This window comes from Raphanus sativus, chromosome 5 (genome assembly GCF_000801105.2).
Source record: "Raphanus sativus cultivar WK10039 chromosome 5, ASM80110v3, whole genome shotgun sequence".
In the NCBI taxonomy this organism is placed as follows: domain Eukaryota; kingdom Viridiplantae; phylum Streptophyta; class Magnoliopsida; order Brassicales; family Brassicaceae; genus Raphanus; species Raphanus sativus.
Window position 1 is genome coordinate 7729466 of NC_079515.1, and position 25598 is coordinate 7755063.

At 31.4% G+C, this 25598-nt stretch overlaps 3 protein-coding genes across 6 annotated transcripts; 1 reads left to right on the top strand and 2 right to left on the bottom strand.

Moving 5' to 3' along the window:
* On the bottom strand, positions 1–25386 carry LOC108857543 (nucleolin 2). 4 transcript variants are annotated; one of them, XM_056986311.1, is made up of 20 exons: positions 25374–25386; positions 3782–3846; positions 3625–3667; positions 3343–3479; positions 3122–3196; positions 2933–3025; positions 2749–2841; positions 2534–2629; positions 2326–2448; positions 2149–2235; positions 1989–2021; positions 1799–1897; positions 1666–1716; positions 1477–1577; positions 1275–1392; positions 1090–1175; positions 876–978; positions 698–789; positions 326–600; positions 1–231 (listed from the first exon to the last, which is right to left on the bottom strand). In XM_056986311.1, the coding sequence occupies exons 2-20, from the start codon at positions 3812–3814 to the stop codon at positions 206–208; spliced, it is 1764 nt and encodes a 587-aa protein (XP_056842291.1). In that variant the 5' UTR covers positions 3815–3846; positions 25374–25386; the 3' UTR covers positions 1–205. The 4 variants fall into 4 exon arrangements, with proteins under 4 accessions (XP_056842291.1, XP_018487035.1, XP_056842292.1 ...); XM_018631533.2 differs by lacking the exon at positions 25374–25386 and having other exon boundaries at positions 3782–3910; XM_056986312.1 differs by lacking the exon at positions 25374–25386 and having other exon boundaries at positions 2149–2229; positions 3782–3888.
* LOC108858099 (uncharacterized) lies at positions 18811–19693 on the top strand (the record flags this gene model as incomplete). The annotated part of the gene is made up of 1 exon (XM_018632077.2): positions 18811–19693. A coding segment is annotated over one exon (636 nt), but the record flags the coding sequence as incomplete, so codon positions are not given.
* LOC108859277 (nucleolin 2) lies at positions 23220–25466 on the bottom strand. The gene is made up of 10 exons (XM_018633166.2): positions 25318–25466; positions 25171–25219; positions 24822–24946; positions 24629–24679; positions 24482–24534; positions 24314–24410; positions 24077–24217; positions 23884–23975; positions 23539–23804; positions 23220–23450 (listed from the first exon to the last, which is right to left on the bottom strand). Exons 1-10 carry the CDS (start codon positions 25351–25353, stop codon positions 23425–23427), a joined length of 936 nt encoding a protein of 311 aa, XP_018488668.2. The 5' UTR covers positions 25354–25466; the 3' UTR covers positions 23220–23424.
* Between the last annotated feature and the right edge of the window lie 132 nt (positions 25467–25598).

The window sequence follows — 25598 nt, forward strand, 5'->3', positions numbered from 1 at the left end:
AGGCCAGGAGTTTAAAGGAATTCATTAAAAGTTTCAAACTAGTAAAAATGTCACACCCGCAAAACTTTACTAGTAAAGAAAAACCAAACTACAAATCCATCCAAGAGTAACCAACTCATCACATAAGCTTGAGTGTTTTTTGTCATTAAAAAGGCAAAAAAAAAGAGACTGAAAGATAGGATAAAAGAAGAGACAAGCTTTGTCACTAATCATCAAAGACGGTCTTCGTCCCTGCAAAGACAAAAATACAAAACCAAACGTTTACGAGAAGAGATTCGACAAATCACAGAAAAATATTCAAGGAAGCAGGAGATAAGAAACAAACCTTTTGCTGAGGCAAGTACACTCGGTTTGCTGGGTGCTCTACGGTCACGACCAGGGGGGGCACGACCAGGAGGACATCTTCCAGGAAAGGCACGACCAGGAAAGGCACGACCGGGTCTAGGACCTGAGAAACGATCACGACCATTATTTCCATCAGCATTCTGTCCTCTTGGTCTACCCTCGAGGACCTGTATGTTCCACCCTCCCAGTTCACTTCCGTTTAGTTCCAACGCCTTGTTGAATCCATCCTCCTCTTTCAAATCTAGGTAAGCCATCCTGAAATTTAAAAAGAAAACATATGTTCCATAAGTATTATCATCATCATCATCATCACATCACATCATCATCATTCACCAAAGAAGAGTTTACTAACCCCCTGGTAGCACCAGTCTCTCGATCACAAGGTAGAGAAATCCTTGTGATCTGACCACAACCACTAAAATGCTCTCTCAACGCACCTCTCATCTGCAATGTTCACAACAGTTTTTGTTTTAAGTGTTTGCATCATAGATAGAAATTGGTTTAAAGAAAGTTGAAGGTGAGGATCATACATCACGTTCACTAACAGACTTGTCGAATCTTGTGACATAAATCGTCTTGACTTGGCTTCCTTCTCCTTTGCGGTTGTTGCTCTGGAATCCGCCATCAGCATTGCTGCAAGATCAAAACGATATTAGCCCGGAAAAACATATCATATAAACAACCAACTTTCACTTTTCAACGACATGTTATGTTTTGTGTTATGGCAGGTAAAAGAGAAAGCACCTGCTTCGTGGAGCAGGCTTCGCGTTAGCTTCAGATAGCCGAATATCGCGGCCTAGTAATGGTTTACCATTCATCAGTTTCAATGCCTACACACATTCCAAACAACCCAACGATAAAATATTCGCGATTCCAACACCCAAGGGTAAGTAACGACTCCAAAAGCAAAGAATGGCACAACTTTTTACCTTCTGAGCTGCTTCTGGAGAAGCAAACTCAACATGCCCGTATCCTTTACTACGGCCATCTGGATCTGAAGCAAGTCTGACGTCGACGATATCACCAACTTCTTTGAAGAAATTCTCTCTGTTTATATGAGTTATTTATATGTAATCAAGTAACAGCATTCTATCCGAAGAACAAGAACAAAAAACACTTATGTGCACTTACACGTCAGCACTTTCAAGTTGAAAGGGAAGATTTCCAGCAAATAGTGTAGTTGAACCTCCTCGAGCCTGAGGGGTTGGTGTCTGAGTGGTTGGCGTCTTCGGCTGTATGATTAACAATTAAAACGTTACATGTAAGTATAAAACATAACCATGAGGAATACAATACATTACAGCAGGATGGAGTTTTTACTTCTTTTGCAAGTGATTTCTGCTCCGCCTCCACCATTTCAACATCAGTATCCTGGTTTTTTTATTAAAAGTTTATTTAAAGTCAGAATAAAGATATTTGTCTTATACCATAAAATAAGTAACATTGCTGGCACCTTTTTCTTTGGAGTTACTTTCTCATCTTCACTCTCCTCCTCACTAGATTCGTCACTGCTGCTTTCTTGTTTAGAGGTTTTGGGTGGAGAAACTTTAGCCTGCATAACAAGGCAAACCTCTTTACTTCTATTGACTGGCACCTATGCAACCAAACTATAATAAAGAAAATAACTTGGTGGAAGAACATACCTTCTTTGTAGGAGGTTTCTCATCATCACTTTCCTGCAAGTAAGGCAAAGTTAATGACTAGGTAAGTGCATAGAATAAAAAACATTTAAAAGGTGAAAAGACACGGAAACTATCTGTTAAAAAGTAGTGTAAGAAGAACTAGAGCTGTGTCACAACAAACCTCATCATCAGAATCTTCCTCTGATGACTCTGAATCTGACTTGCTTTTAGTAGCAGCTGGAAGCTTCTCTGTAGAAGGTTCCTTTTTCTATACAGAAAAAAAATAAAAGAAACAAACGATTCACTTTTCTGTCCCGCTGATTGCTTCAGAACGCAAGTAACAATTCATTTTCCAAACCTTTTCATCTTCTGATTCCTCATCTGAGTCTTCATCAGATTCATCCTCTGAGGATGATGAATCTTTTGCAGCTGGCTTGACACTCTTAACAGCTGTTGGTTGCTTCTTTGCAGGGGCAGATTCCTATTTATGTTTTAGAAAGAAACAGAAAAATAAGCATGTGATATTCATGTAACATTGAGCTAATTAACAAATACGCAATCCTTACCTCGTCAGAAGAAGATTCATCCTCAGATGATGAACTGCTCTCTGCTTTGGCAGCCTTTAGAGTAGTTGTTGGTTGCTTCTTTGCAGGGGCAGAGTCCTAAAATAATGAAAATAAACGAAATTCAAAACTAAGCAGATGTGGTAAGCATATAAACTTAACCATACGACATGAAATTTCTCAAGCATTGAGCCAACAAGTAATGACGCAATTCATACCTCGTCCGAAGAGGATTCATCATCCTCAGATGAGCTGCTCTCTTCCTTGGCTTTCTTAACAGCTGCTGGTTGCTTCTTTGCAGGGACGGGTTCCTAATAATAATACATCAGAAAACGTATGCAGATGATTATGAGTGACATTCCACTAACAGTGAAGCTAAACGTGTACTGATGCAATTCATACCTCGTCTGAAGAAGAAGATTCGTCTTCAGATGAGGAGCTCTCTGCCTTGGTTTTCTTAGGGATTTCTGGTTGCTTCTTCACAGGGGCAGGCTCCTGATTAAAAAAAAAAAACAAATAATTCGCAAAGTTAAGCATGTTCATTCCTTAAACATCAATAGAAAGTTCAACGAATCATGATGTGATTAATACCTCATCCTCAGATGAATCTTCAGAAGATGAGCCATCCTTCTTAGATAGAGGTTTCTTGGCAATGACTTTCTTAGTCTTAATGTTCAAAAGCAATACAGTTAACGTGAGTACTCAAATAAAACTATTAGTAATTTAAAGTCAACCTTATAAAAGTTCTAAGCATATCAACTAAAAGTTCAACTTAAAACAAAAACTACAGATCAAGTGAACTGAAGTTATACCTTCTTGACTTCTTCCTCAGAATCAGAACTACTACCGCTGGTCTCTATCTTCTTTGGTGGTGGTGCCTTTTTCTCAGCTTTCTTCTGCTTCTTAGGATTCTTTTTGATGTCCAGATCAACTTCCGCATCTCTCTTACCTAGGTGAAGAGACAGTCAAGTCAAAATCAAACACCATGTAAACAACTACAAAGCCCGATCGTCAATTACGAAGCTTTTTCATCGTCCTCGCTCCAAACAGAGGAACAAGAGAACTTGAAGAAAAAGAGTAGAAAAGAATCTTACTTTTCTTCGATGCCTTCGTTGTTGAGACAAGTGGTGCTTCGACCTAAGAAAAATCCCCCAAAAACCAAACAGAGTTTTAGATCACCCCCAAAATTTACAGACAAAACAGACCGTGAAGAAGACATAAAAGCTAGAGAGAGGAGAGAAAGATGATTACTTTGGCGACGGATTCTTTCTTAGACTTGACCATGGCGACTGCTGGAGATGATGACGATCGAATTACTGTTTTGTTTTAGGGTTTTCGAGTGCGAAAAGAGTTTTTTTTGGGATGTTTAGGGATTCTAAGGAAGATTAGTATTTATAACATGTCTCTAAATCTTTTTTGTTTTGACCTGAACCGTCCACCTGTCAAATGATATTTGGTTAGACACTTGCCTCCCAAGCTTTACAGTTTATTTAATTTTTAGTATTTTTTGTCAAATAAAGAAATAGTATATTTTCTTGTTTGTATGCTTGTTTTAGACACTTGACTCGCAAGCTTTACAAATTTTCAATTTTTTTTTTTTGTAAGATCAAATATAATATATTTTATCTTCCGTCTGAAAAAATAAATTGCAAAATATACTTTTTAGTTATTTAGTTTATTATATTATATCATAGGATATATCTCTAAAAACTTTATAATTTTGAATTTGAAAACATATAATCCGAAACTATAATTTTTTTATTTTTTTATTATTTTATTTACTTGCATTTATATATCTACAGTGTATAAGGATCTTTCAACTATTAAATAAAATATTTTGATCATTTTTCTTTTTAAAGATTCTTTTGTGACAAATTTTTGGAAAAATCTATTTAGAATAATTGTTGATGACAAAAAAAAGAATATTGTCTTTATTATATATTTTAAAAACTCTTTTTGTAAAATATGAATAATAAATATTTTTCTTCTATATATTTTTCAAATGTTTTATATTTATAAGAAGATAACATAAGAAAAATTATATTGAATAGTTTTTTAGTTTATTTTTTATAAAAATAGTTTTTAAGAAGGAAAATGACCAAAATAAATTTTATTAAAAGATAAATATGCACTTATACCCAAATAGTTAAATAATCTGGATATATATATATATATATATTAATTGAAGATCTTTTAAAAAGATGTAATCTCAAGTTTGTAAGAATTAAAAAAACGCTCCTTCCTACGTGTCAATCATTTATACTCTAATAAATCTGACGTGGCATGATGTTAGACAGTTTCGACATAACATAACATAGTATAAAATCATATATCCCTAGCGAAAACATAACGATTTGTAAACGGTCCGATTAATAGAGATTTAATTTCTTTCTATTATCTCGGTTATCTCACTATAAAATTTAATCTACAACACATTTAAAAATTGGATCAGATATAGTGTTATTTACTCTGGGTTGCTTATATCGCAAGAAAATAAGCAAGCTCGGTTTGTATATATGTTTGTAAACAGAGGCGAAGGCACAGTGGTGGTGGTGGGGTCAAGTGACCCCAGTAAAATTGGGGAATTTTTTTTTAGTGTATGTTTTCCTAAAATTATTATAAAATTTAGTTAAAATTTGGCTTTTGACCCCACTAATTTATGTTTAAGTTTTCATTTGCCCCCATTAATATGTGAAAAAAATATTTTTGTTATATATAATATAATTTAAATATTAAATTTATATATTATGACCCTAGTCAAAAATATTTATAGCTCCGCCACTGTTTGTAAACAACAGTATAAGAGCACTAATATTGCAGGTCCTCTAAAGAGTTTTAAAGGAGGCGGGTCCCACCAAATGGATAGAAAAGGGGAAGAAACAAAGAAAAAAGGCGCAGGTAAAGAAATCCATTCAGGCTGTTTCTGTCACTATTCCGCGGGCCCCACGACACGTGGCGGCCCGCGATTAGTGCAATTTTTCTTTTTTTTGAAATAAAATCAAAAAGGGGAAATTAAAGAAACTCATGTGGGTTTTGCGGGTAATGTTGCTATAAGATCTCATAAACAAAAGTTGTCTGTAATATTTGTTCATGTAATAATGGTTGTGGTCCGTTTAGGAATGGTGTCAATTGTCAAACGTGTATAATGTGTCTTTTTTAGATAAATCTACACGTACAATGTATTAAACATGAGATAAAGCTCTGATGTTTTCTGCATTCTGCTTATAGATAAAATTGTTGTATATATAATCACATTGTCTGGTCTGGACATGTTAATATGTATAATAGGGGATGCATTATGGAGACATCGTCGTATTGCCTTACAATAGGGGATGCATTGTGGAGACATCTGGACACGTTATTTATTGGATCTTTGAGGACTCATGGGATCGATAGACGAGCATGGTTACTACAAAATCTGCTGGGACGTCATAATATACATGTGGTATGGACACAATGATATACATACACTAGTGAGATCCGGGCTATGTCTTGTACCGAGTGATTTAAAAAAAGTCAACAGTAATCAACTTGTGAGCTATTAAGATAACATAAATATTAGTATGTCCTATTTATGTTATATTCGAGACTTGTGAGCCATATAAAATATATATGCAATACTTTTATATTCACCATATTGTTTAATACAAGAACTAATTTTTAGTCCATAAATAACATTGACAAATCTTTTTACGAGACGCGTTATACGTACAAGGCCCGCTTGGTGTTATAATCCACACCCAATATTCCTTAAACCAACTAAGCGAGCTATAATAATCTCGGGGCTCTTTATATATATCAAACCAACGTCTTCCATTTGGCAAATCAAAGGAACAATAAAACAATGATATTCCAAAGAAACTACGCTCAAAAGTAAATGACCACATCCCCTCGGGTGGGAAACTCTGGACACCTAAATCAATGTCCTTTGATTTACAATGAAACCATACTTTACTACCAAGACCGTTATAGATTCTTACCCTTCTTTCTTCGGCATGTGATAGATATGTAGTTACAAAGATAATCAATATGAAAAGTGATAGGTATCGTTTTGGAGTATCCATTTTTGTGCTAAGATGATATCGTTTGTTATTTTTGAATGAGTTATATATACAGAAGTACTAATGTATTGTAACGCATAGTCGTTGATCATTTATGTTTAGTTTCATAAATATTATACGAATGTTACTTTTGTTTCTTAATTAAGGTATATGGTCAAACTTTTTAGTGTATGAACGTTAATTAAGAGAGTCAGAAGTTTTACAAAAAGTAACCTTTTAGATTGACTCTTATGATATATATATATACTAGGGCCGGTCCGCCCTACGGGCGGGATTAATAATTTGAAAATAATTTAAATAGTTAGAATAAATATTTTTGATTTTTTTTAGTGTTTGTTTTTATTTTAAAATATTTGGTTCTATATTAGTATGAATCATTATTTTATTGATTGTTATTCTTTATTCAGTTTTATTCCCATTACAAATAACACAAATTTTACTTACATTAATAAAATTGTTTATTTGAATTTTTATTCTGATTTTATTTTAATGGTTTAGAATTGTTGAATTATTTGTTTAATTTGAAGTTATCTAGTTTTATTCATTCTCTTAAATTATTTTATATCATATGTCTCTTATTCGACTATATTTCATTTTTACACAGTTGCGGATCTATGTCTATAGTTTTTTTTAGAATTCTTCACATAAATATTTAAAATACATTCTACATTTATTAAGTCAGAATAACTTAACATATCTATTTTATATAAAAATATTCAATTTTGTTTTTATATTTTTATTTCTGCATTTTATTCTATTTTTCCTAACTATTATTTTCTATATTTAGCTAATTTGAAAATAATTCAAATAGTTAGAATAAATATTTTTGATTTTTTAGTGTTTGTTTTATTTTAAAATATTTGGTTCTATATTAATATGAATCATTATTTTATTGATTGTTATTCTTTATTCAGTTTTATTTCCAGTACAATTAACGAAATTTTTACTTACATTAATAAGATTGTTTATTTGAAGTTTTATTCTGTTTTTATTTTAATGTTGTATAATTGTTGAATTATTTGTTTAATTTGAAGTTATCTAGTTTTATTTATTCTCTGACATTATTTTATATCACGTGTCTCTTATTCGACTATATATATATATATATCATTTTACACAGTTGCAGATCTATGTCTATAGTTTTTTTTTAGAATTCTTCAAATAAATATTTAAAATACATTCTACATTTATTAAGTCATAATAACTTAACATATCTATTTTATATAAAAATATTCAATTTTTTATATTTTTATTTCTGCATTTTGTTCTATTTTTCCTAACTATTATTTTGATCTTTTATTATCTACTAATTTTTTATTATGGTCTTTTTCCGTAGTATCTTTCATTTTGAAATTAAAGTGAATAATTAAAAAGTCAGATGAGTGCCACAATAGACAACAACTCCACAAAGAAAACATGTTTGTATAAAGGCTTAACAAAGAAAACATACTGATAATTGATGACATAAAAAGAAAACAAACAAAATCAAGTAATATTACTGTACAAATTAAAAAAGAACATTCAGAGAATCACAATATTATTATTATACTATCAAAATCACCCGTAAATAAGGATTAACAAAAACATAAAACCAACCCTTTGAATCTAGGACAATTGGCAAATGAAACATTTAACTAAAATAAATATAATATCCTTCATCATTTAAAATGTTCTAAAAGACAATAAACAATATTGTACACATCTCTTACAAATACAAATCTAAAACATAAACTACTAAATTATTTATAAAAAAATTGAAATCACAAATAAAGTATACTCCGCCCGTAGTACATTATGCTATTTAGTTATATTTTACTTTATTTTTTAAATTTTCTAATTTTGAGCTTTGTGATAAAATGGTGAAATCATTACATAAGCATTATGCTTTTTATCTGCATTTGATAAAAATAAGACCACTATAAAATTTATTTTCAATTTAAAATTTCTGACCAAAAAGGAATTCAGTAAAAATAAATTAATTTTCAATGTATTGTCATTTTAAGTTCTACTTTGACTTTGATAATAAGTAGAATGCATTTCAACATTTCTTAGGACTTTGACAATGTAAAATAAAATCAACTAATACTCAGAAATCCGTAAACTGAAAGAACAATTATTTACAAAAAAGTTTGTTGTAATCTCATTCTCGCCATTAACATTAGTGCAAATTGATGGCGTTTAGGTAAAAGTACTCATGCAAGTTTGTACTTGAAGATGTAAAATTCATAATTTTACCAATTAGTCTAACCCTCTAACCCTGGAGAAGCTTAGAGACTCGATCAATCTACAAAGTCTGTAGTTTATAGTAACTCACCGATACGTCAAGTTTAAGGCTATATACAAACACATGTATTAATATGTAATAAACACATGTATTAGTAAGTTCTGTTAGTGCACAAATGCACTATTAACTTCTATGGTGCCAAAGTAATAAAGTTAAGAGGGAGTAGACAATGCGATCTTCAAGCTTGAAGATTTTCCCCACAAAGGGAAAGTCACATTAGAAGAGACATCCATCTCATGAGACAAAGTGATAGAAAAACTCTTATACTGAGTTCAACATGGACGGAAGAGTAATCCATCTCATGAGACAAAGTGATAGAAAAACTCTTATACCTAGTTCAACATGGACGGAAGAGTAATCCATTCCATCATGTACACTACTGTTGTACTTGTAAGGACCCTTTCCATTGATGAACTCCATCCGGCATCCCAAGTTCTTTCTTATAGTCATGTGTTCTCCTTAAAACCTGAAAAGCAAAGGTATAGATTAAAAAGGGCAACGAAAATGAAATGCAGACAAAAGACCAAAGTGATGATTACATACTTTATGGTCCTGAGTGTACCATTTCGCCGTCAGGCTGTGGGAAAAGTGATAGACAAAGGGAAAAGTAATTCATTATCGCATACCTTAATTCGTTGATGTAGTGAAGCACAAAAAAATGACAATTTGTATTGGCCCCAAAAACTTCCCACCCACAGAACAAAATCGGACATGCAAAAAAAAAACAGTATTTAGAAATTTTGTGATAGAAATCCTTTGTTCCTCTTTGTCTAGTGTAAGTAATTTGTTTTTTTGACTTTAAAAAAGAACATGACTACGTTTATAAACAGAACAAAGGAATCACATTAAAACAGAGAAACAACATTGACTACCCTTTATATACAGAACAACAGCATCATATTAAAACAAAAAAAGTTGAAAGGATAACCTAAAAAGTTCATATGTTGCGTCGTTATATGGCTAACTATATCCAATCCCACCCTCTTTGTTCATACAGGACAGACCTGAGAGAGAACAAAGATCATTTTTTTATAATGCCAGATTAATATAAAACTGATAAGTATGATCTGGATCATAAAAGATAACTCATTTAGCGATTACCAGCTAATCACAAATACTCAATTTGACGAAATACTCCAAACTGGATTTAGAAAGCTATTAAAGGACTCATCTGATAAGAAGACACATGAGGAATGCAGAAAAGTTCATCATCACCAAATTTTCTATTTCAAAAAAAGCTTTGAACTTTCTAAAAGGAATCCAGATTCTCTGTAACATCTGAACAAAGCTAAAGCTAAGACATGAACAAACCGAATAATCAGGCATATCATGTATCCAAAGACGTAAAATGTAACATTTTCAAAGAAATTTGATGATCCTTAATTTACCTCGTTCCTGGCCTTAACATGATGCTCTTCAATAATGTGACAACAAAGCCCGACATTGTCAAAAACATATGCACAAAACGGGCAGACAAACTCCGACTTTAAATCATCTTCTCCTTCAAGATCCTTGACCCTCCACCTATATACGACCAACCAACGGTTTTCCCCACAAAGGAAAAGTCACATTAGAAGATGTCAAACAAAACTAATTCAGGAAACTTGGTGATACCGATTCAACACGACGGAGACGCTAAAAGTATTCATAATATATGGAAAAAATCAAACCATGAATTGGTAATAAGGATTCATAACGACGGAGATGCTCAAAAATTATGACCGGAAAAAAAAAACTAAAGTTAAACCTGTGAATCCACTAAGAGCGTATCCACTCCCATGAGTTCACCACCGCGTCGCACGTTACTGGGCTCCCAGAACAGGAGCAACTGAACTTGAACGGTGGAGGCGCAGTGACCGGTCTTCAAATCGGAGAAGAACACAGTGAATTAGTATACTCTAAGAGAGATAAAAGAAGAGAGAAGAGGAGAGGACGATCTCCAGAAGAGAATTACGAACATATTTATATCCGAATTGACAGAGCTTCGCCGACGCAAACCACGCATTGAAGAACTTGTAGTGGGCGTCAGAGTAAATGGGATTAAACACCAAGAAATCATAACGAATTCCGTTTCAGTAACGGTGAAGAAACTCGAGCGTCACCGTCGCCGTCGAAAGCAGATGCGAGAAGACCACCCATGTCTTCATTTCATCAGATTATGGTTTGCCTCACGGGATTCTGGGCCGAAATCACAGTACAAACTTAAGCCCAATCTATCTAATAAACATGTATTGTTAAAAGCCCACACATTCTCAGTTAATGAAACGACTCGTTTTAGACGTGGGACACGTGTCTTAAACACAGTATTCAAATTTCCAAGCTGTCATCTGATGTGTCGCAACAGGAGGGATACACCCTTCTTTATAGTAATAGATATATATATCCCCTATATATTAATTGAGGATCTTTTAAAAAGATGTAACCTCAAGTTTGTAAGAATTAAAAAACGCCCCTTCCTACGTGTCAATCATTTATGCTCTAATAAATCTGACGTGGCATGATGTTAGACAGTTTCGACATAACATATTATAAAATCATATATCCCTAGCGAAAACATAACGATTTGTAGACGGTCCGATTTATAGGGATTTAATTTCTTTCTATTATCTCGATTATCTCACTATAAAATTTAATCTACGACACATTTAAAAATTGGATCAGATATAGTGTTATTTACTCTAGGTTGCTTATATCGCAAGAGAATAAGCAAGCTCGGTTTGTATATATATTTGTAAACAGAGGCGGAGGCACAGTGGTGGTGGTGGGGTCAAGTGACCCCAGTAAAATTGGGGAAATTTTTTTTTTTGTGTATGTTTTCCTAAAATTATTATAAAATTTAGTTAAAATTTGGCTTTTGACCCCACTAATTTATGTTTAAGTTTTCATTTGCCCCCATTAATATGTGAAAAAAATATTTTTGTTATATATAATATAATTTAAATATTAAATTTATATATTATGACTCCAGTCAAAAATATTTCTAGCTCCGCCACTGTTTGTAAACAACAGTATAAGAGCACTAATATTGCAGGTCCTCTAAAGAGTTTTAAAGGAGGAGGGGCCCACCAAATGGATAGAAAAGGGGAAGAAACAAAGAAAAAAAGGCGCAGGTAAAGAAACTCATTCAGGCTGTTTATGTCACTATTCCGCGGGCCCCACGACACGTGGCGGCCCGCGATTAGTGCAAATTTTTTTTTTTTTGAAATAAAATAAAAAAGGGAAATTAAAGAAACTCATGTTGGTTTTGCGGGTAATGTTGCTATAAGATCTCATAAACATAAGTTGTCTGTAATATTTGTTCATGTAATAATGGTTGTGGTCCGTTTAGGAATGGTGTCAATTGTCAAACGTGTATAATGTGTCTTTTTTAGATAAATCTACACGTACAATATATTAAACATGAGATAAAGCTCTGATGTTTTCTGCATTCTGCTTATAGATAAAGTTGTTATATATATAATCACATTGTCTGGTCTGGACATGTTATTATGTATAATAGGGGATGCATTGTGGAGACATCGTTGTATTGCCTTACAATAGGGGATGCATTGTGGAGACATCTGGACATGTTATTTATTGGATCTTTGAGGACTCATGGGATCGATAGGCGAGCATGGTTACTACAAAATCTGCTGGGACGTCATAATATACATGTGGTATGGACACAATGATATACATACACTAGTGAGATCCTGGCTATGTCTTGTACCGAGTGATTTAAAAAAAGTCAACAATAATCAACTTGTGAGCTATTAAGATAACATAAATATTAGTATATCTTATTTATGTTATATTCGAGACTTGTGAGCCATAGAAAATATATATGCAATACTTTTATATTCGCCATATTGTTTAATACAAAAACTAATTTTTAGTCCATGAATAACATTGACAAATCTTCTTACGAGACGCGTTATACGTACAAGGCCCGCTTGGTGTTATAATCCACACCCAATATTCCTTTAACCAACTAAGCGAGCTATAATAATCTCGGGGCTCTTTATATATATCAAACCAACGTCTTCCATTTGGCAAATCAAAGGAACAATAAACAATGATATTCCAAAGAAACTACGCTCAAAAGTAAATGACCACATCCCCTCGGGTGGGAAACTCTGGACACCTAAATCAATGTCCTTTGATTTACAATGAAACCATACTTTACTACCAAGACCGTTATAGATTCTTACCCTTCTTTCTTCGGCATGTGATAGATATGTAGTTACAAAGATAATCAATATGAAAAGTGATAGGTATCGTTTTGGAGTATCCATTTTTATGCTAAGATGATATCGTTTGTTATTTTTGAATGAGTTATATATACATAAGTACTAATGTATTGTAACGCATAGTCGTTGATCATTTATGTTTAGTTTCATAAATATTATACGAATGTTACTTTTGTTTCTTAATTAAGGTATATGGTCAAACTTTTTAGTGTATGAACGTTAATTAAGAGAGTTAGAAGTTTTACAAAAAGTAACCTTTTAGATTGACTCTTATGATATATATATATATATATATATATATATATATATATATCCCCTATATATTAATTGAGGATCTTTTAAAAAGATGTAACCTCAAGTTTGTAAGAATTAAAAACGCCCCTTCCTATGTGTCAATCATTTATGCTCTAATAAATCTGACGTGGCATGATGTTAGTCAGTTTCGACATAACATATTATAAAATCATATATCCCTAGCGAAAACATAACGATTTGTAGACGGTCCGATTAATAGGGATTTAATTTCTTTCTATTATCTCGGTTATCTCACTATAAAATTTAATCTACGACACATTTAAAAATTGGATCAGATATAGTGTTATTTACTCTAGGTTGCTTATATCGCAAGAAAATAAGCAAGCTCGGTTTGTATATATGTTTGTAAACAGAGGCGGAGGCACAGTGGTGGTGGTGGGGTCAAGTGACCCCAGTAAAATTGGGGAAATTTTTTTTTAGTGTATGTTTTCCTAAAATTATTATAAAATTTAGTTAAAATTTGGCTTTTGACCCCACTAATTTATGTTTAAGTTTTCATTTGCCCCCATTAATATGTGAAAAAAATATTTTTGTTATATATAATATAATTTACAAATTAAATTTATATATTATGACCCCAGTCAAAAATATTTCTAGCTCCGCCACTGTTTGTAAACAATAGTATAAGAGCACTAATATTGCAGGTCCTCTAAGGAGTTTTAAAGGAGGAGGGGCCCACCAAATGGAGAGAAAAGGGGAAGAAACAAAGCAAAAAGGCGCAGATAAAGAAACCCATTCATGCTGTTTCTGTCACTATTCTGCGGGCCCCACGATACGTGGCAGCCAGCGATTAGTGCAATTTTTTTTTTTGAAATAAAATAAAAAAGGGAAATTAAAGAAACTCATGTGGGTTTTGCGGGTATGTTGCTCTAAGATCTCATAAACAAAAGTTGTATGTAATATTTGTTCATGTAATAATGGTTGTGGTCTGTTTAGGAATGGTGTCAATTGTCAAACGTGTATAATGTGTCTTTTTTAGATAAATCTACACGTACAATGTATTAAACATGAGATAAAGCTCTGATGTTTTCTGCATTCTGCTTATAGATAAAGTTGTTGTATATATAATCACATTGTCTGGTCTGGACATGTTAATATGTATAATAGGGGATGCATTATGGAGACATCGTCGTATTGCCTTACAATAGGGGATGCATTGTGGAGACATCTGGACATGTTATTTATTGGATCTTTGAGGACTCATGGGATCGATAGGCGAGCATGGTTACTACAAAATCTGCTGGGACGTCATAATATACATGTGGTATGGACACAATGATATACATACACTAGTGAGATCCTGGCTATGTCTTGTACCGAGTGATTTAAAAAAAGTCAACAATAATCAACTTGTGAGCTATTAAGATAACATAAATATTAGTATGTCCTATTTATGTTATATTCGAGACTTGTGAGCCATAGAAAATATATATGCAATACTTTTATATTTGCCATATTGTTTAATACAAGAACTAATTTTTAGTCCATGAATAACATTGACAAATCTTCTTACGAGACGCGTTATACGTACAAGGCCCGCTTGGTGTTATAATCCACACCCAATATTCCTTAAACCAACTAAGCGAGCTATAATAATCTCGGGGCTCTTTATATATATCAAACCAACGTCTTCCATTTGGCAAATCAAAGGAACAGTAAAACAATGATATTCCAAAGAAACTACGCTCAAAAGTAAATGACCACATCCCCTCGGGTGGAAAACTCTGGACACCTAAATCAATGTCCTTTGATTTACAATGAAACCATACTTTACTACCAAGACCGTTATAGATTCTTACCCTTCTTTCTTCGGCATGTGATAGATATGTAGTTACAAAGATAATCAATATGAAAAGTGATAGGTATCGTTTTGGAGTATCCATTTTTGTGCTAAGATGATATCGTTTGTTATTTTTGAATGAGTTATATATACAGAAGTACTAATGTATTGTAACGCATAGTCGTTGATCATTTATGTTTAGTTTCATAAATATTATACGAATGTTACTTTTGTTTCTTAATTAAGGTATACTAGATCAGTACCCGTGCTTGAAAGCGCGGTGGAATAAACTAATTTAATAAATAAATTATATGTTTGAGAATACATAAATGTAGATGTTACGATCAATTGGAAATATGATAGGTATTCACTTATGGATGTATCAGATAGCACCATCTCTTAAGGTCTTCCCACCAGAAAGATATCTTTGCTTCTTTGAGTGAATCACTTTTACTTGGATTTTCCAAGTGGTTTTTATACGATTTCAAATCGCTAAGAGCTGTGGTGGTATTTATCACCATCATATTTCGTGAGTATAAGAAGATTTAAGATTAGAGAGGAAGAGAGGAATGGTAGATGATTTTAACAAATGGACTGAGTGCTTTTATATAGGTGTATAATTTTTTCGATTTAGAATAGTTAGGATATCTTAGTGTAATATTTTTTGCTATTGATTAGGTAGTTAATATTAGATTTTTTGTGATATGGAAAATCGTTTTTTGCTAAGCTAATTCTTCGGCATCAAGGTTAATCTAAACAATTTAGGTAATACTTGATGAGGTGTCATCGAAAAATAAGGAAATATTTAAATTCATATTGTTTAGATTAACCTTGATGCCTAAGAATTAGCTAGCAAAAAACGATTACGGTTATTGTTATCCTTTTAAAAAAATTACGTTGACAAAATAATTATTATGATTAATATAATTTGACTATTTTATTTGAAAATGTGGTATCAGGAACATTAATATCAGGTAAAATAGATCTCCTATATATTAATTTAAATGTAAGGTGTTAGAATATGTTATATATTGATTCAACATGCAACCTAGGGTCAAATTTGAATGGTTGTATATTTTGTAAGAAAATATAACGTGTATATATATATATTGTTAAAAAATATGAAGGTAAAAATTATATAGACCATGATATTACCACTCTATCTACATCTAATGATTGTAACGTGTATTTGAGATTATTTCAAACAATATATACAAATACTTCTATTTTGGTCCGAATTCTACTAAACCGATATGCATATATAATTATATACTAGAGACTCACCTGCCCTAAGAGGGCGGGTATATTTTTGGTTTTTATTTTTAAGCAATATAATTTTTATGTTTATGTGTTTGTATAATCATATTTTTGTACTTAGGGCGGGTATATTTTTGGTTTTTATTTTTTAAGCAATATAATTTTTATGTTTATGTGTTTGTATAATCATATTTTTGTATGATATGAATTGAATAGAATAGATAATTTTATGTATCTATATTAAATAAATCACGTTTCATAAGTACTTATATCATATGTGTTTCGGAAATCTATTTTTAATTTTTATTTATAAAGTTTGCAATATGTTATAGTTTTTTGTAGTTTCCTCTATTATAACAATTTTAATTTCCCACATTTTATTTCTAAACTTAAGTACGTGTTTTATTAAAAAATTAACTAATTCTAAAATTGTTAAAAAAGTTAACAAATTATAGTAATTGTTTGATAATAATGTATATTAGTAGTCTATAACTGAACTCAATTAGGAAAAAAAAATATCATATCTAATTTAATTTTTGGAAGACCCATACAAATATACAAAGCAACAAATCCAATAAATTCTGATCCGCCCTTTATATCTTTTGTTTTAATTTTTTTTGAAAATTTTAGTTTCATATTTGTTTTTTTCTAATCATATTTTTCTTTAATATTAATTTAATAGAATATATAATTTTTAATAACTATGTTAAATATGTCAAGTTGCATAACTATACACTTGTGTCATATTCATTTTATAAATTACTTTTAAATTTTATTCCTAAAATTTGCAATATATTATATTTTCTTCGTAGTTACCTAACAAAATTAGTCAAAGATATTTGTACCCAAAAAAACCGACTCAGAAGACCCGAAAATCAAAGTCTCATATTCTATTAGATCTGACCAATATACTTGAACGGTTCTTAAAGTGTTATATCCGAAAACAAATATTAAACCAACCCACACCGAAAACCGACCAAAAATCTTGCAAAAAGTTTGAAAAACAATTTTAATATATTCTGTTATATATATACATATATATGGGGTCTTCACTAACTTTAAATAAAATCACATAATAAATATTTTTAATCGAATAACCTATTTAAAACCTATTAAACTATATGAAAATTTATTTCTATTAAAAGTCCACTGAAACCATGTTAAACCCTATTTTAATATCATGTAGTTTGTTAATTGATAAACTTATTTTTTTTGTAAAATATTTACAATTTGGATATATACCGGAAAAAATGATATGATTCATTTTATTAGGAACACAAATCGATATAGCTTAAGTTTGGAAAGTAGAAAATTTAAAAGGTAGTTAGATTTAGAAGAAAGATTTTTGGTTTTGTTCAAGATTATTAGGAAACATATAAATCGACACATCTTTATTTAATTGCTGTTTTATTTTTGATTAATTAAAACTTATTGAAACAGTTAACATGTTGGTGGGGTCCAATTGATTGACAACATACGTGGTGGTTACCTATATTTCGAAGCAGTTAATATATTTAAAGGTATGTAATGTTAAAATAATTAATGGACATAACTATTATCAATTGGTCATGCTGGAGAATTAATAGAATAGATTTCAGTTGTGATGTGTTGTTTAACCCGTCGTTAGTAACCGTTTGTTAAGGATATCTCGGGCATGAATAGTAAGGAAAATAATATTAATGGTTATAAGATTAAGGGTAAGTTTAATTATATGGTAGAAAGGTGTATTTAATTTTAAAACTTACAAAAAAATGTTAGGTCCATTGGAATGATTCTGTTTTAATAAGATAGATGGTCAAACTTTTTAGTGTATGAACGTTAATTAAGAGAGTTAGAAATTTTACAAAAAGTAACATTTTAGACTGATTCTTATGACTAACTAGTAACTAGGGCCGGGTCCGCCCTGCGGGCGGGGTTATTAATCCAAAATAATTTAAATAGATAGATTAATAAATATCTAATATAAATTTCTATTATTAAATTTGATATATCAGTAGTGACATTTTTCAAATGCTTTATTGGGTTAAAATTATACTATATATATTATTTATTTGTGCTTATATTGTACTGTAAATTTTTTATCCGTGCCTATATTTTACTACTTACAAAAACTGTTAATTTTTTATCGATATTTTGTGAATTCTGATTAAATATTTATAACAGAATACAAATGATAACAAAAACATACGAAAAATAGTTTTCAGAATGTTAATGTTAATTTTAATTTTAATAGTTGCATTGTATTTTTAATAACGATTATTAAATATTAAAAGGATGACACTATTTGGTTTTATTAATAGATATAATACATGTCATAGGAATATGCGAATTAATAGATATAATACACTATTTGGACCGTGGACTGCGTTTGCGGTGTGAGTTTCGACGATGGTAAAGAGATGGTGAACTGTGATGAATGTGGCGTTTGGGTTCACACGTGGTGCTCACGTTATGTTAAAGGAGATGATCTCTTTGCTTGTTACAAGTGCAAGATCAAAACCAATAGGTTGAGGATGGAGAGTATATTGAATCAGGGTCGTGCCTTTCAGAGTTTTAGGGAATGTACAGAGATCCCGATTGAAGAAAGGGTTCATGTTCAAGGAGTGCCAGGTGGAGATTTGGATTTGTTTGAAGGTTTCTCGTCGGTTTTCTCTCGCCAGCTGTGGAAATGTACTGGTTACGTGCCTAAGAAGTTTAGGTTTCAGTGCAGAGAGTTTCCTTGTTGGGATGATCAGAAGGGAGCTTTGTTATCTATGTTTGAAGAAAATGATGTAGCTGGTCCTACTAATGATAAGCTTGGTTATAGAGGAATGGCAGTGAAGCGTTGTCAGAGAGATGATGTGAGCTTGCTGTGTTCATTGAGTACAGATAATAGGAGAAGAGAAGATTGTGAAGATCGAGTAAAGAAGAAGGTCAAAGTTGAGAACAAAGAGGAAGAAGATGATGATAAGAACGATTTGGTGGGCAAAACCACCCTGAAATTGCAATAGCAAGTCTTTGATTAAGAGATAAAGGAGAATGAGACCGAGAAGGAGATATGCCTTGGGTTAGCTTCTTTAGGTGTGGACCAAGTTATAGTTTTTTTTTGCAATGATCATGTGTCAAAGCTTATAATTTTCTTAGTATCCAGAATTCACCCTTGTTGAGTTTTGTATAGGGGACCTCCAAAAATGTTATGAATATGAAAGCTTTGGTGAAACATATGCTAATTGTAATAGAACTATAGGAGATGTGATAAACCGCTTTGTGCTTGATGGAACATTATTGCCAAGAAATATACAGTAGAACATCTATAAATTAATATTCTATAAATTAATAATCTCTATAAATTAATAAATTTTATCAGTCCTAATTTGGACCGGTATAAAATATGACATAAACCGATAAAATAATAAGATAATAATATTTTTAAAACTTTCATGTAAATATATAGTCCCATTAAAATCATAAATTAATAATTTATCTATATATTTTTTTATATAGATACAAACTAAACATTATATTGTTAATTTTATATTCACAATGAAAATACCTCTATTTTTTAATATTTTAATATATTTGATAATATTTAGTAAAATTATATCGAAAACCACATAACAATTATATGAAACATAAAAATATACACCATATAATATAATAAAAAATGAAAGTCAAAATTTTCAAATGTAAATAATGTTATATACGGTAAAATAAAATATTTTCTTATTTTATAAATAAAATATTTCATAAATAGAAGAAAAAACTAAAAAAGGAAACTTTGGTAAATTAATATCCCTATAAATTAATAAAATCTTAAAGTCCCAACATTATTAATTTACAGAGGTTTTACTGTATTTTCTTTTTAGTTTTTTTGCATTAAAGAAACAACATTCTTGGAAGAAAAAGAAAATTAAAAATATCGACTGCTTTGTACAAGAGAACTCTGCTTGGGTCATCAAGGCTCTCAAAGGAAAAGATAACCACAATGACTCTTCTTCATCTTCTGCTGCCTCCAGTTCGCTCTGCTGTTGACATGCAGATTAGGGACTGCCTCCTCTCGATACCGCCTTCTCCACGCCTGCAGCCGTCCATGCTTCAGGTCTTCTTCGAATGCGCCATGACTCTTCTTCTGATCTTTCCTTTCCCTCTTTCTCGCTCAAATAAGTTGCTAAAAAACATGTAAAGTCTTGAAAATGGTATGAAATTTAACAGGATTACCCAAAAAAAAGGTAATCTATTACGAAGCATTTACATTGAATGGTGATAGGTATATTTTGGTGAGTTTCAATGTTAGGTATGAGAAATTTAATGATGTTCAAGTTCCAAAAACATTGAGGATTCAATGTAGAGATTTGACTCTTGTAAACTACCAAGGGAAGCTAGGATTCTTATGTTGGAACCACCAGGATGTAGATTTGTGGGTTATGGGGAATGCTGAGGAACAAGAGTGGTCGATGGTCACATTATTTTCCATGCTTCAAGATCTGCCAAGTGATATCCAGTTTTCGAGTGTCACACATCCTAGTGGTGAAATCATTATAGTCCATAAAACATGTGATGATACTGACTTCCCGTTAGCTGTTTGTTAGTTATAATACTAAACGGAGCACTCGTAGAAGAGTTGAAATAAAAATACAACATCAGAAAAAAACAATGTCTTGGGTGGTTTTATCCAGTTCTGGATTGTCACACAGATCATGTTGAGAATACTATGCGGTTGTAATTTCGTTTCATTAGTTGAATTCCAACTCGTGTGCTATTATGTTATGATATAGTATTATCTGAATATGACAGAAACGCAAATGGAGTGAGAGGTAACAATTCAAAATTATATATGGATTCAAGACTCTCCTACAAGTTTTTGACACTAGAACCTATTGTGAGATTAATGTCCTTAGTGGATGAAGCATGGGCCTTGCACTGCATGCATGTGCAGAAGATAAAGGTTGTGACTTGTGAGGAGTTTCACGTCTTCTGAGACTCTCTTACAACGAGATTCATGCCATCTATATTATTAAAATTCAAGTACACAACTGAATTGTTTGGAAACAAAGATAATAGATTAAATGAGATATGTTTGGAAACATAAATAGTAGAAATGTTTATTTTTTTTTATTTACACATCTTACCAATGTATTTTCAATAAATTAATAATAAATGAGAATTATTTGAAAACATGAATAACATTTTTAATAATTCATTGTTTTTACAGTAAATTAAACAATATCCTTTCTATATTTCTTTTTATTTACAATTTTGTCGCAATATTTACAATTCTTTATGGTGAAAAAAAAAAACACAAACTGAAGTATAAATAGTATATTATAGGGGCTTCTATATTATATAAAAAAAAATTGAAATACAGTATTATTATCTTATTTAATTTAGTCAAATATAAAAATTTCAAAAGTTCAATTTTCAAAAAAAATATCAGAAATTAAGAATAATTCATAGAAAACTAATGTAAAAATTAAAATTTTGAAACATGAATAAAAGTATGTCAAGAAGAAAAAAGTAATGGCTTATGTTATTAATAAAAATTGGAAATCCATTATATTAGAAAAACTATCTACTTGGATCAGTTTTAAAATATACAAAAAATAGACTAATTTAATTACCTAAAACATTTTTTGTCTAAAGTAATCATAAAATAAAATTGAAAATTTTATATAAATATTTCAAATCAAAATAATAATTTAAGCTTGATTTATATCAAAAATTGATTTAACATATGCATATATTCAAAATTTTATTTTTACTAAAATATTTTCCAATAACCATTATTAAAAATGTTTTCAATATATATAAGAAAAATACAACAAGAAGACCAATTTCATATACCAACTTAAAATGTGGTTTTTATGTGATTATTTATAAGATCTTTCACGTTATTACTTATTTGAAAGCATTTATTAAATGAAACCTCAAAATAAAATCAAGTTGAAATAACAAATTATTAAATCAACAAAATCATGATACGAGTCTGAATTATCTTAACTCTTTAAAAAAATAGTTTCATTTAAAATAAAAGCTTAATCACATAAACTAAATTAAGTAGAATTATATTTTTTTCTGAAATGCACAAATGAATTTTTCAATACCGAGAGTGTTGAAGATATAAAATATATTATTTAAATTAAAAAAATTAGTGTAAAATAAGTTTAACTTTGGGTTAAATAAATAAAATCATATAACGGGTTAGAATTACTTAGAGTCTTCAAAAATTTAGTCATATTTAAAATAAGTAAATAAGTCATAGAAGTAAATTTAATTTAAGAGAAATTTCATAAAAATTTAAAATATAAAATTTATCAAAAATCAAAATTTTTATTACGCAAAATAATTTTCCAACAAAATATATACCCGCCCTTAAAAAAGGCGGGTCAAAATCTAGTATGATTTAGAGTTAAGTGGTAGAGTTTTGAGAATGGAGTTTCAAATTTTTAATAAATAAAAATAAATATTAAAATTTTCAAAATAAAAAAAAAAACTTTTTAGTCATTTTAAAATTATTTTGTGACAAAAATTTAAAAAGACTATTCAAGAAAATTGTCTATAAATAAAGCTATTTTAGAGATATATAATCAAATAACTTACTTTTTAGAAATATAAAATAGCAAAATATATTAGAAATGGTCTAAACATAAGATTAGTTTTTCTCAACTACCAATTCTCTCTATTGAAATTTTTACAAAAGAGTATAAGAACGTCACCGCTGATATAATATCTTAACATATTAATATTAAAATAATATATTGAAATCAAATATAAAAAATTCGACCAATACTGAAAATGACAATTAGTGAAGCCAGGAATTCATTCAGAGTTTCTACTAGTAAAAATGTCACATACGCAAAACTTTGTTAATAGAAAAACAATACTACAAATCCAAGAGTAACCAACTCATCATATAAGCTTTGTGTTTTTCTCATACACTAGGCAAAAAAAGGGACTGAAAGATCGAACAAAAGAAGAGCCAAGGTCTTTCACTACTCATCAAAGACGATCTTCTTCCCTGCAATGACAATACAAAAGCATAAGTTTATGAGACGAGATTTCTACAAGTCACAAAAAGCTTCAAGGAACGAGGAGATGAAACAAACCTTGGGCTGCTGAGGCAATTACGCTTGGTTTGCTGGGTGTTGTACGTTCACCATTGCCTCTTCCAGGTCCTCTTTTGAAGCTGTCACCGTCGCCACGTTCAGGTCCTCTCTTGGAGGTGGTATCATTGCCACGTCCACTATTCCCATCAGCATTCTTTTCTTTTGGTCTAGCTTCAATCACCACAATGTTCCGTCCTCCTAGTGCACTTCCGTTTAGTTCCAATGCCTTGTTGAATCCATCCTCATTCAAATCTAGGTAAGCCACCCTGAAAGATTAAGAAAACATATGTTCCATGAGTCATCATCATCATTGACCAAAGTACCAAAGAAGAGTTAGTTACTAACCCCTTGCTATCACCAGTCTCTTGGTAATAAGGAAGAGAAATCCTTTTGATCTCTCCACAAGCACCAAAATGATTCCTCAAGGAAGTTTTCATCTGTGCAATGTTTCAGAAACAGATTAATTTTTATCGCAGCATGTAAGAAGAAATTGGTTTTAAAAGAAAGTTGGAAGATCATGAGGAGGGAGGATCATTACATCATCTTCACTCACAGACTTGTTGAATCCGGTAACAAAAATCGTTTTAACTTTGTTTCCTGGACGTGAAGCAGGTCTCGCCTTAGCAAAATCAAGCAGAATATTGCGGCCTCGTAATGGTTTACCATTCAGTTCCAATGCCTACATGTTCCAAAACAACCAATCAACGATACATACATCCAGAATCAGATTCGCAATTGTAACGACTCCAACGTAAAAAGAAGAGCAATAACTTACCTTGTGAGCAGCTTCTTCAGAAGCAAACTCTACATGTGCGAATCCCTTAGCAAGTCTAACATCGACGATTTCACCAACTTCTTTGAAGAATTTCTCTCTGTTTAATGAGTTATAATAAGTATTTGAAGCTTTCTATCTGAAGAAGAAAACAGTATTTGTGCAGCTTACAAGTCAGATTTCTCAATTTGAAAGGGAAGATGTCCAGCAAATAGCGTCTTGGGCTGTAAAATGTAACAATTAAAACATTTTAGATAAAAACATAACCATAAGGAAATAACAACTTCATAATCCAGTATAACAGGATGGAATTCTTACTTCTTTTGCAATTGATTTCTGCTCTGACTCCACCACTTCACCATTAGTATTCTGTTTTTTTTTTATTACAAGATAAAGATTTCCAGTTAGAATAAAGATAATGCTTTAATCCTACATTCTATACAGGACTGACACTAATGCAAATGAAAAAAATAATAAAAAAGAAAATAGCTTGGTGGAAGAAAGAACCTACCTTCTTATTCTTCTTCTTCTTCTTCTTTTTCTTTTGTGGAGCCTTTTCAACAGCTTGAATCAACTCTTTCTTCTGCTTTTTGGGATCCTTTGGGATGTCTGAATCAACTTCCGCATCTCTCTTACCTTAAAAAGTAAACAAGACAAACAAAAGTCAAAAATAAAACATAGTGTTTGGTCTCTCAAGTAAACAAAGCACCAATAACCAATTCTAACTACAAAGCTGTGGCCTTTTCATCGTCGTCGTCCAGTGGACGACGTCCACAAACAGAGGGAATGATACAAGTCGAAAAACACAAAATCACTAAGCGAGAACCCAAAACATCGAACAAAACAGCTAAGAATCTTACTTTTCTTTGATGGCTTCGTCTTTGAGTCAAGTGGTGCTGCTGCTTCGACCTAGAACATCCCCCCAAACAAACAAACATTGTTTCGATTAATTACCCACCAAAGTTACAGACAAAATCTAGAAGAAGGAGAGAGAGAAAGAAGACTACTTTGGTGGTAATGGATTCTTTCTTAGACTTGGCCATGGCTGGCGACTGCTGCTGTGCTGTTTTAGGGTTTTCGAGCGGTTTGCTGCGAACAGAGTTTTGGGTGTTTAGAGGGGTTTTAGGGAAGTTGTGCTTTAAAAAAATGTCTACTTTCTATTGGGCTGGCTGTACCAGAAAACTATTCTTTTTAAGTCACAATAACATAACGTAAATAACTCATAATAGAGGGACCAAAATTATAATAACAAAAAAAAACTGGGGAGACTAAAGATAATGCAAAAAGT